General features: G+C 40.6%; 1 protein-coding gene across 1 annotated transcript; it reads left to right on the plus strand.

Moving 5' to 3' along the window:
- Positions 1-1,127: 1,127 nt before the first annotated feature.
- Positions 1,128-16,598, plus strand: phb (prohibitin). The gene is made up of 6 exons (XM_048560865.2): positions 1,128-1,387; positions 6,920-7,081; positions 7,256-7,398; positions 8,604-8,720; positions 11,593-11,688; positions 15,715-16,598. The coding sequence occupies exons 1-6, from the start codon at positions 1,300-1,302 to the stop codon at positions 15,928-15,930; spliced, it is 822 nt and encodes a 273-aa protein (XP_048416822.1). The 5' UTR covers positions 1,128-1,299; the 3' UTR covers positions 15,931-16,598.
- Positions 16,599-17,002: the final 404 nt, after the last annotated feature.

Here is a 17,002-nt window from a genome sequence, read left to right on the forward strand (position 1 = left end):
TAAATCCAGCCAGAACTTTTCTGCCAACTATCACAACACATGTAATAAGAAGAAATATTTGTTTTAAAATAAGTTTCAATCTCCTTTCACTGACCTCATTACAAGGTACAATCCGGGTATCACTGATATTTCAGGTCCACAAAAAGTATGAGTCCTTTGTAACAACATCTGTAAGTACTTGGATGATGTGCAATTTTGTCTCCACCCCTGTTCACTTTAAGTACAATTCTAAGATTCTGATCTGACATAATCCTGTCCCAGTCTCTGACCTTCCTGACTGTTCAAAGAAGGTCAAATATAGGACCAAGAACAGCATCACTATAAATTATTATTAAAAGTCAAAATTGAGTCCATAGTTTCAGATCTCAACAGCTGCTCTCAATTGCGTCAGTCAGATATTTCTCTGGTTCCGCTACTATTTATGGCATTCTCTGTGGCTTTTTCTATTACTATCTCCCAATGCTGAATGCACTATCCTTTTTGCCAGCATTACTCATGGTTTCAATTCTGTTGAGCTACCTATTAGCCCGTTTCACTCCTCTCCCATCCTTTGCTTAATAACTGTGGCAATTCTGACAAAAGGTGAACCTTTATGGTGTTATGATCCACCTGTAATACCCTCTCCACAAACCTGCTGAGTTCCTGCAGCACTTTTTGTTTTTATTTCAATCTGAACTGTCTCCAGCCCTAGAATGCTCAGCATTTCCATTATTTTGTCAACAATGCACAAGCTACAATTTCTATAAATACTTCGTGACTAAAAACGCAAAGTAACTGTGTAACACTTGAAATGATACATTTAGAGGCTAAACTCCATAGCTAGGAGACGAAGCTCCACGTGGTGCAGCCACCGAGCGCGAGGTGCACTGGGCGTTGTAGTTTCATGCCGAATTTCAGTATAATAGCTGAGAGAGAGATAATGGGAACTGCAGATGCTGGAGAATTCCAAGATAACAAAGTGTGAAGCTGGATGAACACAGCAGGCCAAGCAGCATCTCAGGAGCACAAAAGCTGACGTTTCGGGCCTAGACCCTTCATCAGAGAGAATAGCTTCCGGGTGAGTGGACTACATTGCCCGTAATGCATCATGACCACCAGCCAATGGAATACGGTGTTACTGGTGGGTGTGAAAGGAGTACTGAGCATGCGTAGCCACCCTGTGGAGGTGACCGTGTGGCCTGGTTGACGGCGGCTATTTCATTGTTTGTCTCTTGTCCTCCAGGTCCAGCGACTGCTGGAACCACACCGCGGCCCTCAGCCTGTCTGAGTCTTGAGCTTTGACCTTTCCCCACATAGGAAATGGCCACGAAAGTCTTGGAAACCATTGGCAAGTTTGGCCTCGGCCTGGCCGTCGTTGGAGGAGTCGTCAACTCGGCGCTGTATAACGGTGAGCCCCCGCCCCCACCCTGTTCGCAGGGCTGGTTTGTCAGGGCCTCGTTCGTTCCACCTCAACCCACCTACCCCTTCCTATCCCCACTCCCCCACTTCACCCCCCCCACTTCACCACCACCCCCCCCCCACTTCACCACCACCCCCCCCCCACTTCACCACCACCCCCCCCCCCACTTCACCACCACCACCACCACCCCCCCCCCCACCACCACCCCCCCCCCACCCCACCACCACCCCCCCCCCCACCACCACCCCCCCCCCCCCCACCACCACCCCCCCCCCCCCACCACCACCCCCCCCCCCCCACCACCACCCCCCCCCCCCCACTTCAATCCCATCATCTCCATCCCTGGGCTCCATTCCTCTCCTTGCCTCACTTACCTCTCTTTTATCACTTGATGCACACTTCTCCTTCTCTCACAGATAAGGGTGCAATTATAACTCAGGATCAAAGGATGGGCCCTCAGGGCAAAGCTATCCCCTGGTTATGGGAAAAGAGCAATAAAGTGGATGTGCGTGTTAGATCAGCCAAGATCTTGTTGAATGACACAGTGGGATCAAGATGCTGAATGGCCGACTCCTGTTTTGGTTTTTCTCTGAGCGATTTGAAGGCTTTCTGTGAAGAGTGAATTCAAAAGTCCTTATTTTGTTCATGACCCTATACAGTATGTTATGTGCAGACTGCTTCAGAAGAAGCTATGCCTTTTCCATCTCATGCTTTCTCCTCTGGGCTTGTGATAGGCTGAAACAAAAGAGCAGTTCTGAACTTGCATTGAATGCAACTGGGCCTGATGAATTTTTTTTGCTGGGTCTGAAAGCTGTAATATGAACTGGACAAACTGTCAAACAAGCATTTATGAACATAAATTGTGGATTAAATAAATATGAAATCTTTAAGATAATGAGGCCATCACAACTGTGTGTTACATATAATAACTAAACCAAATGTAATCTTTTCCAAGCCCTCCTGGCTGAATGTGAACATTGCAGTTCACCAACACTGTTCACAATGGTATCAAAGTCTAGTGACACTCTTTTTCTCTCTCTCTCTGCATTGCTGCCTTCTCAGCTGAGTAGTTTCAGCATTTTGCATTTTTGTTTCAGATGGAGGTATTTTTGTCATGTTTTTGCTATTTACTGTGATCCAATCAGGTGATGCAACACACATGCTGGGCTATGACCATCACAAATAAGAGATGATCCAACCACTGTCCCATGGCATTCAACAGTGTTACCATCACTGAATTCCCAACCATCAGTTTCTTGGTGATTTTCATTGGCCAGAAACTCAACTGGACTCACCACATAAACACACTGGCCACAAGAGCAGGTCAGAATCTAGGAAAATTGCAGCAAATAACTCACCTACTGACCCTCCAAAGCCTGTTTATCATTTATAAGGCATATATAATACTTCCCCAGCATATATAATACTTCCCCACTTGCCTGGATGAGTGTAGCCCCAACAACACCCAAGGAGCTTCACACCATCCAGGACAAAGCAGCCTGCTTGATTGGCACCATATCCATAAGCATCCACTCCCTCCACCATAGATGTTCAGTGGCAGCAGTATGTACTGTCTGTAAGATGCACTGCAGAAATTCACCAAAGATCCTCAGACAGTACCTTCCAAATCCACAACCTCTTCCATCTAGAAGGACAAAGGGCAGCAGATACATGGGAACACCACCACATTCAAGTTCCCCTCCAAGCCACTCACCATCCTGACTTTGAAGTATATTGCCATTCCTTCATGGTCACTGGGTAAAAAATCCTGGAATTCCCTCTGTAATGGCGTTGTGGGTCAACCCACAGCAGGAGGACTGCAACGGTTCAAGAAGGCAGCTCACTACCACCCCTCAAGGGCCACTAGGGGCAGGCAATAAGTGCTGGCCAGCCGGTGATGCCCATGTGCATTTTTAAAAGATTCAACTGTGCAACAAAGGGGAAAGTAATAAAGGAAAAGAATGTGCGTGGAACAAAAGGCATTTCATCACATTTTATGGGGTATTCAGTAATGTGTATTCTCTCTCTACCTCTTAATTCTAAAATTAAGACTTAATATCCTTGTGTCATTTTAAAAGAACTGCTTGCAAGTGCATTTATGATCTACACCTTGTTTCCATTTTAACAACTTTCTCAAAACACAACCTAAAACTAAAATGACACATCCTTCGTAGAGGGAGTCAGTTAGCTCAGTTGACTGTTCAGATAGTGGCTGAGCAAAGAGCGTGGGTTCTATTCCTGTACTAGCTGAGGTCACCATGAGGTTCCTGCTTTCTCAACCTTGCCACTCGCCTGAGACTTAATGACTATAAGATTAAACGTGCTGTCAGTTGTGTGTGTCTCATGAATGAGCAGCCCAATGGATATCTGGGACTGTGTCTACTTGACCTATTACATTCATCATCCTTCTAAAAATCTAAGCTGCAGCTGTACCACTGGTAGATACGGAAATTGCTTTTTCAACTCTTATTTTCAGAAGTGAATAAACATTGAATCATTGAAATGCCCATTTCCAGATGTTAACATGAGATTGTCTATCTGAAGGTCTCCATGAGCAATGTTGAATTTCAATCCTTCTCCATGAGGATGATCAATCAACTTTTTAATTGGGTTTACAGATCTGCTACCCCTGTCAAGAGCCATAAAGCTGCATTCTCTGGTTATTGACCCTCCTGAATATGAATTCATCTTGTTTTGTCTAATCAGTGCAATTGTTTTTGAGTGGCTGCATTAAATCTACCCTCAACTTGCTTCCCTTCCAGGAGAAAGCCCCAGCTTCTCTTATTTTTCTATTAAACTGAAGTTCTACATCCCTGGTATCATAAATGTAGTCGTAAGAAGTTATAATTGATAAAATGTGGACCTGCAGGAGCACAGCAGAAGGTTGAAGTTTTGGGTCTGAACTCTTGTCAGGTCTGGGGACGGGGAAGGGAGCTCAAATAAATAGAGGGAGGGGCTGGGAGAAGTTAGGTGGCATGGTGATTGGATGCAGGTAGAGGATTGTAGAGAGATTGGTGGGAAGGGTGGGGCAGATAAGCAAGAAGGAAGATGGACTGGTTGTGGCAGGTCATGTCTAGTTATAATGTGAAACTGGAGCAAGACATTGCAGAGATGCAATGTGGATTTGAGTTTGCTCGCTGAGCTGGAAGGTTAGTTTTCAGACGTTTCGTCACCATTCTAGGTAACATCAGTGAGCCTCCGATGAAGCGCTGGTGTTATGTCCCGCTTTCTATTTATTTGTTTATTGTTGTGCTTCACCGGAGGCTCACTGATGTTACCTAGAATGGTGACGAAACGTCTGAAAACTAACCTTCCAGCTCAGCGAGCAAACTCACATCCAGAAACTCAACCTGAGCTACAAATCTTCTCAAAACTCGCTAGATGCAATATTTTTTAATAGACTCGCAGTACATACTTGAGTAAAGACACTCTTTTTAGTGCATTACTATATCAAACAAAATACAGAGGTAAGTCCCGAGTTCAAATCCTGGATAGCCATCACCATAGCACCAAATGTCAGCATGAATTAAACCTCCCAATAAGTAAAAAGGGGACTCTACTAAATAATTTTAAGTGTACTCTCATAACTGCTCTCATACTGCTGTACATGCACACTCTTTTAAACATAATTTCATTCTGCAAGACTTTTGGTTGGCCAACTGTAGCTTACTTTGGAAAATATGAGGAGACTGTTTCATAGAATCCCTACAGTGTGGAAACAGGCCTTTCGGCCCAACAGGTCCACACCGACACTCAGAGCATCCCACCCAGACACATCCTCAAACACTACAGGCAATTCATCATGGCTAACCCACTTAGCCTGCACACTTTAGATTGTGGACAAAACCAAATCACCTGGAGGAAACCCACACAGACACGGGGAGAATGTGCAAACTCCACATAGACAGTCACCCGAGGAAGGAATTGAACCCGGGTCCGTGGCACTGTGATGCAGCAGTGCTAACCACTGTGCTGCCCCTATTTTTGAACAGTTGTTTTTTCCCCTTTGAGGATACAACCATTAGAATAACTCTTGCTGGACCTACTCCAGTGAATTGCTTATGTGTGGATAAATTCAAGGTTATATGTATCATGGTGATTTTAATTCCCAGGATAAGTTGTAAAACACATGGCACCTACCTGCTTGAGTTTATCCTCCAGTCTTTCAGGCAGTTTTTGCAGGAATGACTAAAGCTCTGTCTCCAGATTCAGAATTATCTTGTATTAATTCACCATTTGATCTTCAGTATTGTGGTCTAATTGCTAAAGCTGCTGTGCGATTCATACATTTTTCAGCCAGTACTGGAGGTTTTTGTTGCATAATCTGCTATTGACTCAGGCATTAAAGCTGAAAAGGTCACTTGTTTTCTTTATGTAAACTTAAAGACTAGTTAATGACAAACTCTTAAACTGTAACTAAACTAATTACTTGTATCCTATTTGTAAAAGTACGAGCCCCTTTAAATAAGGTTGTCGTTGTTTTGTCAACAAGATGCAGAGTTTATTTTCTTTTCACCCTGCCATGAGGTCCTACTCCCTAATGCAGTTGTAGTGGGGTAGCTGAGGCCAAATGACTCCCCACAAGGTGTTAAACATCTAAAGCAAAAAGTTCTGTTTGCTCTTCAGTACAACTACTATTTTAATTGTATCAAGAGTATTTATTTATTTCTTTAGAAAGCTTCCTTTTACTATGCTTATGGAAGCAGCTGTAAGATTTCTGCAGATAGTTTGTTCTCAGAGTGTGGACATGTGTTGAGCCAAAGGATATGAAAGGAAGGGAAGCCCACTAGATTGATTTTCTGCCTGGTAGGTGCATTAATGAGGGCAAGCCCTAAGTTGCAATATGTGCTCCGAGGGGTGATGCGCAGTTTCATAGGTTGCTTTGATAGCATCTTGCAAGCTTGCGACCTCGGCTGCCTAGAAGGATTAGGACAACGGACTGATTTAGCACACCACGTCCTGCTGTATCACCTCCAAATTACTTAGCATCCTGTCCTGGAACCGTAACGGCTGTTCCTTCAATGTTACAGGTTTTAAATCCTTGAATACCGAAAACATATTCACTGCTGTTCGGAGCAGTGGTGTGGACTCGGTGGGCCGATTGGTCTGCATCCACAGCGTAGGGATTCTATGAACAGAGATTCTTCTATTCTAGAAGTAGGTGTAGCTACACCATATAGCAGTATTTCCAGGAGGTTGTTCACCTTTATTGAAGGTACTAAAGGATGGGCGATAAATGGAGACATGAATAAAGCAAGGCAAACATCGGCCTCTTAACGGAGCAGTAGAAATATGGGGAGTTAGTAGAAAGATGAGATGTGGCATTGCCCTTGGCTGAGATTTGTATTTTTCCGTTCAAGGTGGTCGCTGGTGGTCACTTGCTTTTCATTGGTATGTGGAGAAACTTGTCTTTTAATGAGGATTTAATTGCCTGGTATTTAACTGCTGTTAAATGACTGCACAGATTAATCTTCAATACATTTAATGCTGATATATTAACACCCAATATTATTTCCTTAGTTGATGCTGGACACAGAGCTGTGATTTTTGATCGATTTCGTGGTGTTCAAGATGCTGTTAGTGGAGAAGGCACACACTTCCTAATTCCATGGGTACAGAGACCAATCATCTTTGACTGCCGATCACGACCACGAAATGTTCCAGTCATTACAGGTAGCAAAGGTGAGTTTAAAAAAGTGATTTGGTGTCCATGTAATAAAGGTAAAACTGCCATAGTCCATAAATAAACTTGAAAATGCTGTCTCCGAAGGAAAGTTGCTTGCTTTAATGTATTTTAGTGAAGTGTCCACTGAAACTTTGCATAAAAATCAGATGCTCAATTTTGTTGTTTTGCAGATTTACAGAATGTAAACATCACTCTGCGTATCCTATTCAGACCAGTTTCAGATCAACTACCTAGGATTTACACCACCATTGGTGAAGATTACGATGAGAGAGTACTGCCATCTATCACAACAGAAATCCTGAAGTCTGTCGTTGTAAGTCTCGTGCAGTTCTATAGGAGAGGATTTGGGATAAATACTAGAACTAAAAATATTTTTGTTTTCTACATTGGCCAGCACTTGTCTGGTTTCATCTATGTGTATTTTCCAACACTAATCAAATGCATCTGGCTTGGCTTGCCTTGCAACAGTTTTTCTGCTATTTACTTCACTATTTACTCGCAGTTTACTGAGGATTAACCGTGGGAGAAGATTTTATGGAGAAGAGGATAGCCAGTTTTTGATATTTGTGTGCAATATCCTGTGGAGCATTTGTAATCCATTTTATGGGTTGGAGCTTAAGGCTCATTTATGCTAAAATAGAATTATCATTAAAATAGCTTATATCTACTGCATTTGTACTTTCATGACTTGGATTCTGTTTCTTCAAGTAGATAATGGCCGTGAATTTTCTGACCCATTGGCATGAACGTGAACTGCGCAAAAGTGTAGAACTTTATTTTCTTTGGTAATGCTCCCACCTTGAATGTTAACATTTAACCTGGGTTTCCTTCTAATTTAAGTTTAACTTTTTGAAAAAGCAAGGTACAAAGATCCTCCCAAAGCAATAGATGGTTCACCCACATGAGCACCACTACAATCTGCAAGTTTCCTTCCCAAGCCACTTGCTATCCTGCCTTGGAAATATATCTTTGTTCTGTCAATTTGACCAGGTCACAATTGTGGAACGGCCTAACAGCATTGTGAGTGTACCTAGACCAAAATGACTACAGTTAAAAGAAACAGCTCATCACCACTTTATCAACAGTAACTAGGGATGGGCAATAATTGCTGGCCCATCCAGCAAAGCCCGCATTCACTGAATTAAAAGGAAACTCTAACTTGTCTGTAAAACACCAGGTTATGTTATCTGCTGCACTGCAATATTATATAATCTGTAAACAAACAGCTTCTTGAAGTGTAGGAATAATTCTTGACCACCTAAACAAAGTTTACATCTGTGTATCTTGAATGTGCATATGCCTTTTCACTTTGAATTGTCATATTTCAAAATAGTGTTATCAGAATTCATCACTACTTGCCCTGTTTCTGTCTGGATTTGCCTTGAACTTAAATCCAATGTAAAGATTTCATACTGTCAACAAAACAGTCGTTAACTTGAAGTATAAAGGACAGTGCTTTTATTTGATTCTTCTCGTGAAGGATTTGACTTGTTAATTTAAGAATTGGAAATTTTCTAGGCCCGATTTGATGCTGGTGAACTGATCACACAGAGAGAGCTTGTGTCCAGACAGGTTAGTGAGGATCTGACTGAAAGAGCTTCCACTTTTGGACTTATCCTGGATGATGTGTCGCTGGTAATGACATTCAAATTTCTACTTTTTCTTTGCTGCCTTTGTTTGTATTAAACTGCTTTATTCTGGAATGCAGCTTTAAAAACATGTCAGGTTTCTTTAGGAGGAAACTTTCTATAACTCTTGACCATAAAAAACAATGATTCCCTACTGAATTAGTTAGATAAACACTGCAGTATGTTATATGCTGTAAACACCAATAAACAGCAAATAAAATAAGTGGCTCAGATAATCCAGTTTCAGTGACATTGGCTGAGGTGAAAAAATATTGGAAGGCATCCCTGTTTGATGCCAATAGATCTTTAACTTCTAACTGAAACGGACAAACAGCAGCTTCCATTTAACATTAAAAATGGTTTCTTCCATTGCTGTTCCCTAAAATGATGTATTCCATAGTCCTACAACCTTTACAAAAGACGTTTTTGGTGGCCTTTTTCTTTCGTCTGTGTTATTAACAATTTTAAATTGTGAACTCATTGTTCTTGAATCCCAATCAGCAGAGGGATCTTCCTGCTCACTTCCAATCAGATTGGCCTCTCTGAATTCTAATGACTAGATTATTAACTTACAAAAGCATAATCTTGAACTGAGCAATATGCATGTGGAAAAAGGGCTTATTGTACTTTTTTTAAAAGAAGGCAATACCAGATTTTCATTAGTTTCAAAATGATTTCACAGTTAATTGTAGGCTATAGATTACTTCAGAAAGAACAGCTTGACAAATTAATGAACAATAGAAGTCAAGTTAATTAATGGTATGTGAACTATATGGATATGGCTACAGAGCTTTCAGTGTACATGAAGCATATGTTTAACACTGCCCCTTTTCCCACTCTCTTGCTTTATGGTTGAGTTATCAGCACTGGAAATCACATTGAGTAAATCAATTTAATGTTGTTTACTGCAGTATGTTACTTGACCTAATTGGCACCATTTCAGCACAACCTCGATCATTCACACTTGATGCCTCTCCCATGCTGCACTGCTGCCCCTTTACTGCTGGACCTCAACCTCATAGCCACAGACTGCTTGCCCCAGCCACACTGTGGCTGCCACCACAAAACATCCCCTACACCCAAGAGCCTGTGCATGCCATCACTGCCCTCAGGACCCACCCAGGCATGAAAGAGCCAACCTGCGGTGCACCAGCCAACTGCAAGCTTGGTCTTCAAACATTTCCCACCGCCCTGCTCCCTCCCAAATCAATGTGGCAGCTGAAATGTTGAGGTTCCTGTAACCTACAAATAGTGAAAGACACATGAGTCACAATCTCCCTCTGGATCATTAGCAGCCCATGAGCCCTATCACAATCCTCTGAGCAGTGGCTGCAACTGGTTGCTGTAAGTATCAGCCAGGAACAAGCAGTGGCCCCTGCAGGCAGCCCAGCATGGCACAGACCCTGGAGAGACCCCTGCATCCTCCCCACAATTCCACTTTGTGGGTCCACTGTAGAAGGTATTGTATATAGAATGTTATATTTCTCTGTCCTGATTTTGTTTATTTTACTTCAACTGTTATTTCATCCGCCATTGTGGAATTTAAGCATTTAAAGTAGCAACAGTACTGTTTCTAACTTTAAAGAAAAATATTTTAATATTTAAAGAAAAGTGCTGCTAAAAGAAGCCTCATGGAACCTGTCTCCAGTTTTAAAATTGATTTCTATGGAAGTCACTATTTTTCAAAGGTGTGATTTTGCAGAAACTCTGACTTCTATAAGTGTTTTTGCAGGTTGTTCCTCAGTAAACTGAAGTCCGCAGAATACCACTTTATCTGAACCTGTGAATACAGGCTCAGGCTCAGGCTCAGGCTCAGTCTCAGCAAACACAAAATAATCAGTCACCCACTGGGGTTGTAAGAGAATTTCGCTGTGGTCATTTCCCATATCATCATGATTGGCAAATCTGATTTAAAAATGATTTAGTAATAATTTAGTTTGGAAAAATTAACATTTACGAAAATTATTGAACAACTCATTCACGTTTAATGGAAAGGCTCATGAGATCTGACAGGATGCGTGAAGTGAAATCAGAGTTAACGTTTCGGCAACCCTTCCCCAGTTCTGAGGAAGGGTCACTAAACCGAAACGTTAACTCTGATTTCTTCTTGCAGATGCTGCCAGACCTGTTGAGCTTTTCCAGCAATTTGTTTTTGTTTCAGATTTACAGTATCCGCAGTTCTTTCAGTTTTCATCCACATCTAATGTTGGGATATGTGTGGTGATGCACAGTGATTACCCATGGACAGTAATTCTCCTAAAATTAGTGGGATATGAGTGTGAATAATACAATAGACTTGCGTCTGGGAGAACTGATGGAAGTTAAATCTGAATGTTTGAATCACTGTGTAGCTTTTGATTTAAATATTATAGTTTATGTCCCATTAAGAGCTGAAGGGAGAAATGTGTCAGGGCTGATCTTATAATGGTGCATTTCCTATCTTTAGGATCTGATTATCAAAAAGCTGGAAAATAATTTATCTACAATGTTTCCCATGTGCCTTTCCCTGTTTCTCAAGCTCTTCAGTTACAGATCTCATTGCCAAAAGGGATCAATCTGAAAGTAAGTTAGGTTCTGTCACAGGCTTTATGCGTACCCAAAATTGTCTGCTGCAGTGAATTTAACAAAACAAGCATCTAGTTACCATTTGAGACAGTGAACTTGCAAAATCTGCAAGAATTTGTTGACCTCAAATTGCAGTATGGGAAATGGAGGAAACAAACCCTGCTTCCCTGATCATTGATCAACGACTTAAATTACACCAGTCATTTATTTTAGACTGTAATGTCCCAGCCCTCGGGTGTGTATTTGAGTGGCCGGATGTATTTTTGATTATTCACTTGGTATCACTCATCTTGAAATGTATCTTTTTGTTTCAGACGCATTTGACCTTCGGCAAAGAGTTCACAGAAGCTGTAGAGCTCAAGCAGGTTGCGCAGCAGGAGGCTGAGCGGGCCAGATTTATTGTCGAAAAGGTTAGTTTAATTGCAGTGGGTTATATACTTGAGTGCTAGGCAAGAAAGATAAAGTCAATTTATGACCTGATTGTTTTTCTAGAATTTTACACACTTAGCATTTAAGCAGGGTGTAGAGAAAGACCAATATCACTGAATTGTTAAAGTGCAGAAGGTAGGCAGCTTGGCCCATCATGTCTGTACCAGTGTACTGAGCATTTTAATTTCATGCCAATCTGCCTTTTCCTGCAAGTTGTTTTGAAGTAAATAACCACCCTTTGCCCTCTTGAATGTTTTGATCGAACCTGCTCCCACCATCATACTTCCAGACAGTGCATTCTGGACTGTCACCAGTCACTGTGTGAAAATGTTTTTTCTCACCTCACATTGCAAAACATTTAAAACTGTCCCTCCCGTTCTCAATCCTTTTGTGTCTGGGAATATTTTCTCTCTACCTACTCTGTCCATAATCCCCAGGATTTTGTAACCTTCTATCAAATCTCCTTTTAGCTTTCTCTCCAAGGAAAATAATCCCAGCTTTCTTCATCCTTGAAACTATTCTCCAATCCTTGCTATAAATGTGGTGCCAAGATCTGAATACCGTACTCCAACCGAAGTCGAATCAGTATCCGAGATACATTCTTCATAACGTTCCTGGTCTTGGACTCTATTTTCTTGTTAATGAAACCTAGAATATTGTATGGTTTATTGTGCTTTCTATTGTTCCTGCCACCCTTAATGCCTTGTGTACAAATACACCTGGATATCTCTGCTTCTGCATATACCTTGGAATAGTGCCTTTTTAAAATCACCTGTGTTCTTTGTTTCAAAGTGTAGCACTTCACACTTCTCCCTTTGAATTTCATCTGCAACTTGTCTAACCATTCCACCAACCTATCAATGGCCTTTCTAAGTTCTATACTACCTTGCTTGTTTTTTAATTCTCCCAAGTTGTGCAGTCTGCAAATTTTGAAATTGTCTCATGCACACCAAGATTTAATCATTTTCTGTATAAATCAGGAAAAGTAAGTGTTCCAATACCAGTCCCTGAGGAACTCCTCCATAAACCAGTTTAGCAATCATGTTCCTACTGTTCTTTTTACTTCAACTATTACTTTCCTTATGAATCTGTGGCACTGTATTGAATAATTGTTTTAAAAGGTTTCCCCACCCACTTGTGCAAAAGGTGTAATGTTTGCTATTCTCCAGTATCGTGGTACCACAGTCATGACCCACCCCATCCCCAGTTTGTTGGTGGATTTTTTTCTACAATGAATTGATTGTGTGGACAATCACCTGACTTTGTAGCATTGCATAGAAACGAGGTGAACACCTTTAAATTGATTCTGTAATTGTCGCAAATCCCAGAGTGCTTAGTCCGAGTTAACTTTTGACGCGCAGTCTCTGTATTTGGGGAAATTTGGGATTAATCTTTGGAAACCAAATCCTCTCTCACAGCAATGTTACTGAAAATTTTTTAATCTATTTTGCTGCTGCTGGTTAATGAATGGAAACATTATGCAAAAACTGAAGTAGCTGTCTGGCCCTCAGGATAATGGCTGAATGTTTTTAAAACAACCACCTGTACAAGTGCCTGTGGCATCGCTTTGACAGTTGAGCCCCTTCCAAAAGGCAGGAGTGAAAAATTTTGATTGGAATATGCCACTGCTAATAGTGGCCCCTTGGAAATGTGTGTTAAGTTGCCTTCGTGGAATCACTTACTGGTACATAGAGGTCGAGGAATGGATGAAGAAAATCCTGACAGTGCACAGGAAGCAGTTAGACAGTGGTTAAGACTTCATTAGAGATGAGCTTTGTCAGAAAGGTGAACAAACAGACAAATTCCAGACTACAGCGCTGCGGTTGAAGATAAAGGTGCCTCTAGTAGAGGAGTTACCGTGGATCAAGTAATGAATACAGAAGTTAGAATGAAAAATACCATGGAGGGATTTGAGTGTGAAAATGATTTTTGACACCATGAGGATGGTGTTTGGGAATTATTGGAGTGGTTAGCCTAAGGATTTAGTTTACAACATAGAAAAGACGAAAGCTACATCAATTATAATAGGTAGTTTATGGAACTTTGAAGCTAAGCTGGATGTTAGACGCAACACAAGCTTGTACGTTTTCTAGTCCACATTTCAGCAATTGACTGGCAATGTGAATTGAAGACTGTGCTTCAAAATTTTTTTCTTGTGGGAACTGAATGGAATTAGTTTTGATACTATCATTGCAAAATGGAAGCAAGTAATTAATTGAGCTTTTGTCCATGAATGAATATTCTAAGGCACAATTATTAGACATTATTAAACATTCTGGCCCTGGTATCAATGTTGCACAATAACCTAGATAATATTTCACAATGTGACACTTTTTATTAAACAATTGCTCAACAATCTGTACTGTGAAAGACACTGGATGCTGAGAATTCCTTTGAGCCAAGATCAGTTTCAGTGGTCAGTCCATCAACAGATCTCCCAGTATATCTTTGGAGCAACCTACCAAACAGCTCGGCTTATTGCAGCCATGAGTTGTTTTGAAGGTCTGTCTTTATACCTTTTCATTACGCAGCAGTGTGCCATATAAGGTAATACCTGTTAATGCTTGCCCATTTAATTGCTTTTTAATGATATCACTACTCTGCTCGAAGCTATTGCCAGAGACATTTTTTTAAATCTCTCTTTCAAGACTATTTGAAAAAGATACAGGCCGTTATCTGGAATGTTTTTTTTCCTGACACTGTATCAATTTCCAATGCTGGAGCGCAGGAGGAATTTTATAATCACAAACAGTGTTCCCTCACAGCTCCAGCACCATTTAAAAATTTCTTTGCAGAGTTTGGAAAATACCTTGAACAAATTTTCCATCCTGTCTCCTTGTTCTCATACCACAACGCAGTTCTTCAGTCAGGGTGCCCATTTTTCCATGAATTCCACTGCCTTGAGACAAACTCAGCACATAGCAATTGTTCCATGACCTATTTACATTCATTGATATAAAACTAAAGAGCAATAGCATGATTCAGAGTGATTAATATAATACAGGAAAGGGGAAGGCAGCAGCGTAACAGTAATGCCAGGCTAATAATTCAGAACCTCAACAGGTGGAAGTACTCTGGATTTCCTCTTAAGTACAGTAGCAATGTAAAAGTGTTCACCTTATTTCTGTTCAATGCTGTGCAGTCAGCTGATTGTAGAACAAATCCACCAATATATTGGAGGGAGTGATTGTGGTGCTGGAGGACTGGAGAATTGAATCCTTTATTACCTTTTATTTTGAATAAGGGGATGATAATAAGCCCAGCAATTACAGATCAATCAGTTTTACATTGGGGAAACTTGCGGAAACAGTTATTGATATAGTGTCACGCAGACTCATGAAGAAAGTCATAGGTTATGGAATACTGACCCAGTAGCAATGTGATTAGCATTATAGCAATTTCAATCCCATTTACTTCCAAATGGTAAGGCGCAGCTGCAGTGTTACTTTGGATTTGGAATTGCTTTGAAAATTGAATTTTTTTTACACATGTACAAATGCCAATATGCCCTGAAATTCTTTACACCTCAAAAGTACAATAGCAATTCAGAATCTTAAATATTGTCCCCTTGTTTTCTCAACCCTATCCCACTTTTTTCTTGAAAATAGTAACTTGTGCTGTAGATTGGTGAGCAAAAGCAGGGAAGAGGGGTCAGGCTCACAGCGCTGACTCAATAAACACAGTTCAGAATGTCAGCAGATGTGTTTACTAAAATGAAAATATTGATACATTTCTTACTAAATTATACTTTATTATACCATAAATGATAAAGAGCAATGGGTTAATGTACAAGAATAACTGTAGTAATGTCTTAAATAGTATCCTCAAACATTGCTGCAGCCCTTTGGTAGATAGGAGGGGAGTCACTTTTCTGCAACTTTTTTCCAGTCTATTTTAAATGGTAATGACAAGACTAGCATTTAACAATTGTCTACTTTTTTACATGAGAAATATGCCTCCATACTGTAAATTGTACATATTTAACATACTTGTGTCTGGTTCACTAGGCTGAGCAACAGAAAAGGGCAGCAGTGATTTCTGCCGAAGGAGACTCCAAAGCTGCAGAGCTGATAGCTAACTCTTTATCAAAAGTTGGCGAGGGCTTGATTGAACTAAGGCGGCTTGAAGCAGCAGAAGACATTGCCTTCCAACTGTCAAGATCCCGCAATGTAACCTATTTACCTTCTGGGCAATCAACACTACTTCAACTACCCTCACATTAACAGAGAACTTAGTCATATTGTGTTGTGTGTCCAAGATGGCTAAATCTTTTTCTAAATACTTAATGTCCATTCTCTTAATATAACCTTGCATACAGAAAATTCCATTGACAGATGAGGATTAGAAAGAATGATGATAAGAAATATTGATCAGTAATTGGTTCTAAATTTGATTTTTCTTTCCATTGTCTTTACTGTGAGCTGCATTTGGCTTTTTGCCAGTTGTGAATGATGTCATTTACATTGTCATCTGCAGTAATTCTCTTTGATAAAAATAGAATTCATTGGCTGGCAAAAGGCCACAAATAGCAGAGGATGACAAAATTAATTTTTTAAAATAAATAAATTACTGAAAGCTTCTGCATTTCATCAGAATGTGGAGCAGATTGTTACTCAAATTCTGCAATTTACAGTAATGTAGTAAAAGGACATGCATTTTGTGATTAAGGCATAATGTAATGCTGGAGATTTGGGATTAAAATCAGTGGAAGTGTGACTAATGACTGCTGTTTCAAGACAAAACTGCAGAATGCTCCAGAACCTTTATTATGTTTCAGTACCCATTCTGTACTTTGCATAGTCAGTGTGTAAAGGTATCTTTAATGATTTGTAATGATACACAAGAAATTTAATTTCTTTTTAACTCAAAATAAATGCACTGGTACCACTGATATTTTGCATTGTAGTCATTCATTTTGAACTGCAGTTCTATTTTGTTACATATGCAGACTTGCCTCGATGGCATGGTGCTCTTAAGCAATATGTAGAGCACTATGGTGATGTATGTTTAGATCTATTTTCATTACACTCAATATTTCTTTCATGATGGGTGAATGAGTGTTCATTCATTATTCCCCACATGAAGGAACCAGAAAGCATCTGTAAGGCATGCGTGTAAACGTCCTTGGAGCTGGTTTGACGTAGTTTCGTCGAAGACCTGAAAAGGTCATCAGTGAACCGCAAGCACAGACCAAGGGGCTTGGTGGTGTGTGGGTCTCAATCCTTTGACCATCAGGAGTTGTTTCTCCCTATCTACTGTATGTCTTGACAACGTATGGTCTTGAACACTTCTATG

This window comes from Stegostoma tigrinum, chromosome 31 (genome assembly GCF_030684315.1).
Source record: "Stegostoma tigrinum isolate sSteTig4 chromosome 31, sSteTig4.hap1, whole genome shotgun sequence".
NCBI lineage: Eukaryota > Metazoa > Chordata > Chondrichthyes > Orectolobiformes > Stegostomatidae > Stegostoma > Stegostoma tigrinum.

What these genes read in the sequence shown, in the direction of transcription:
- phb (XM_048560865.2), top strand. Translation starts at nt 1,300, where the DNA reads ATGGCCACGAAAGTCTTGGAAACCATTGGCAAGTTTGGCCTCGGCCTG. An exon ending in TCCTGGATGATGTGTCGCTG is followed by an intron (nt 8,721 to 11,592) that starts GTAATGACATTC and finishes TTTTTGTTTCAG; the next exon opens with ACGCATTTGACCTTCGGCAA. An exon ending in CCAGATTTATTGTCGAAAAG is followed by an intron (nt 11,689 to 15,714) that starts GTTAGTTTAATT and finishes CTGGTTCACTAG; the next exon opens with GCTGAGCAACAGAAAAGGGC.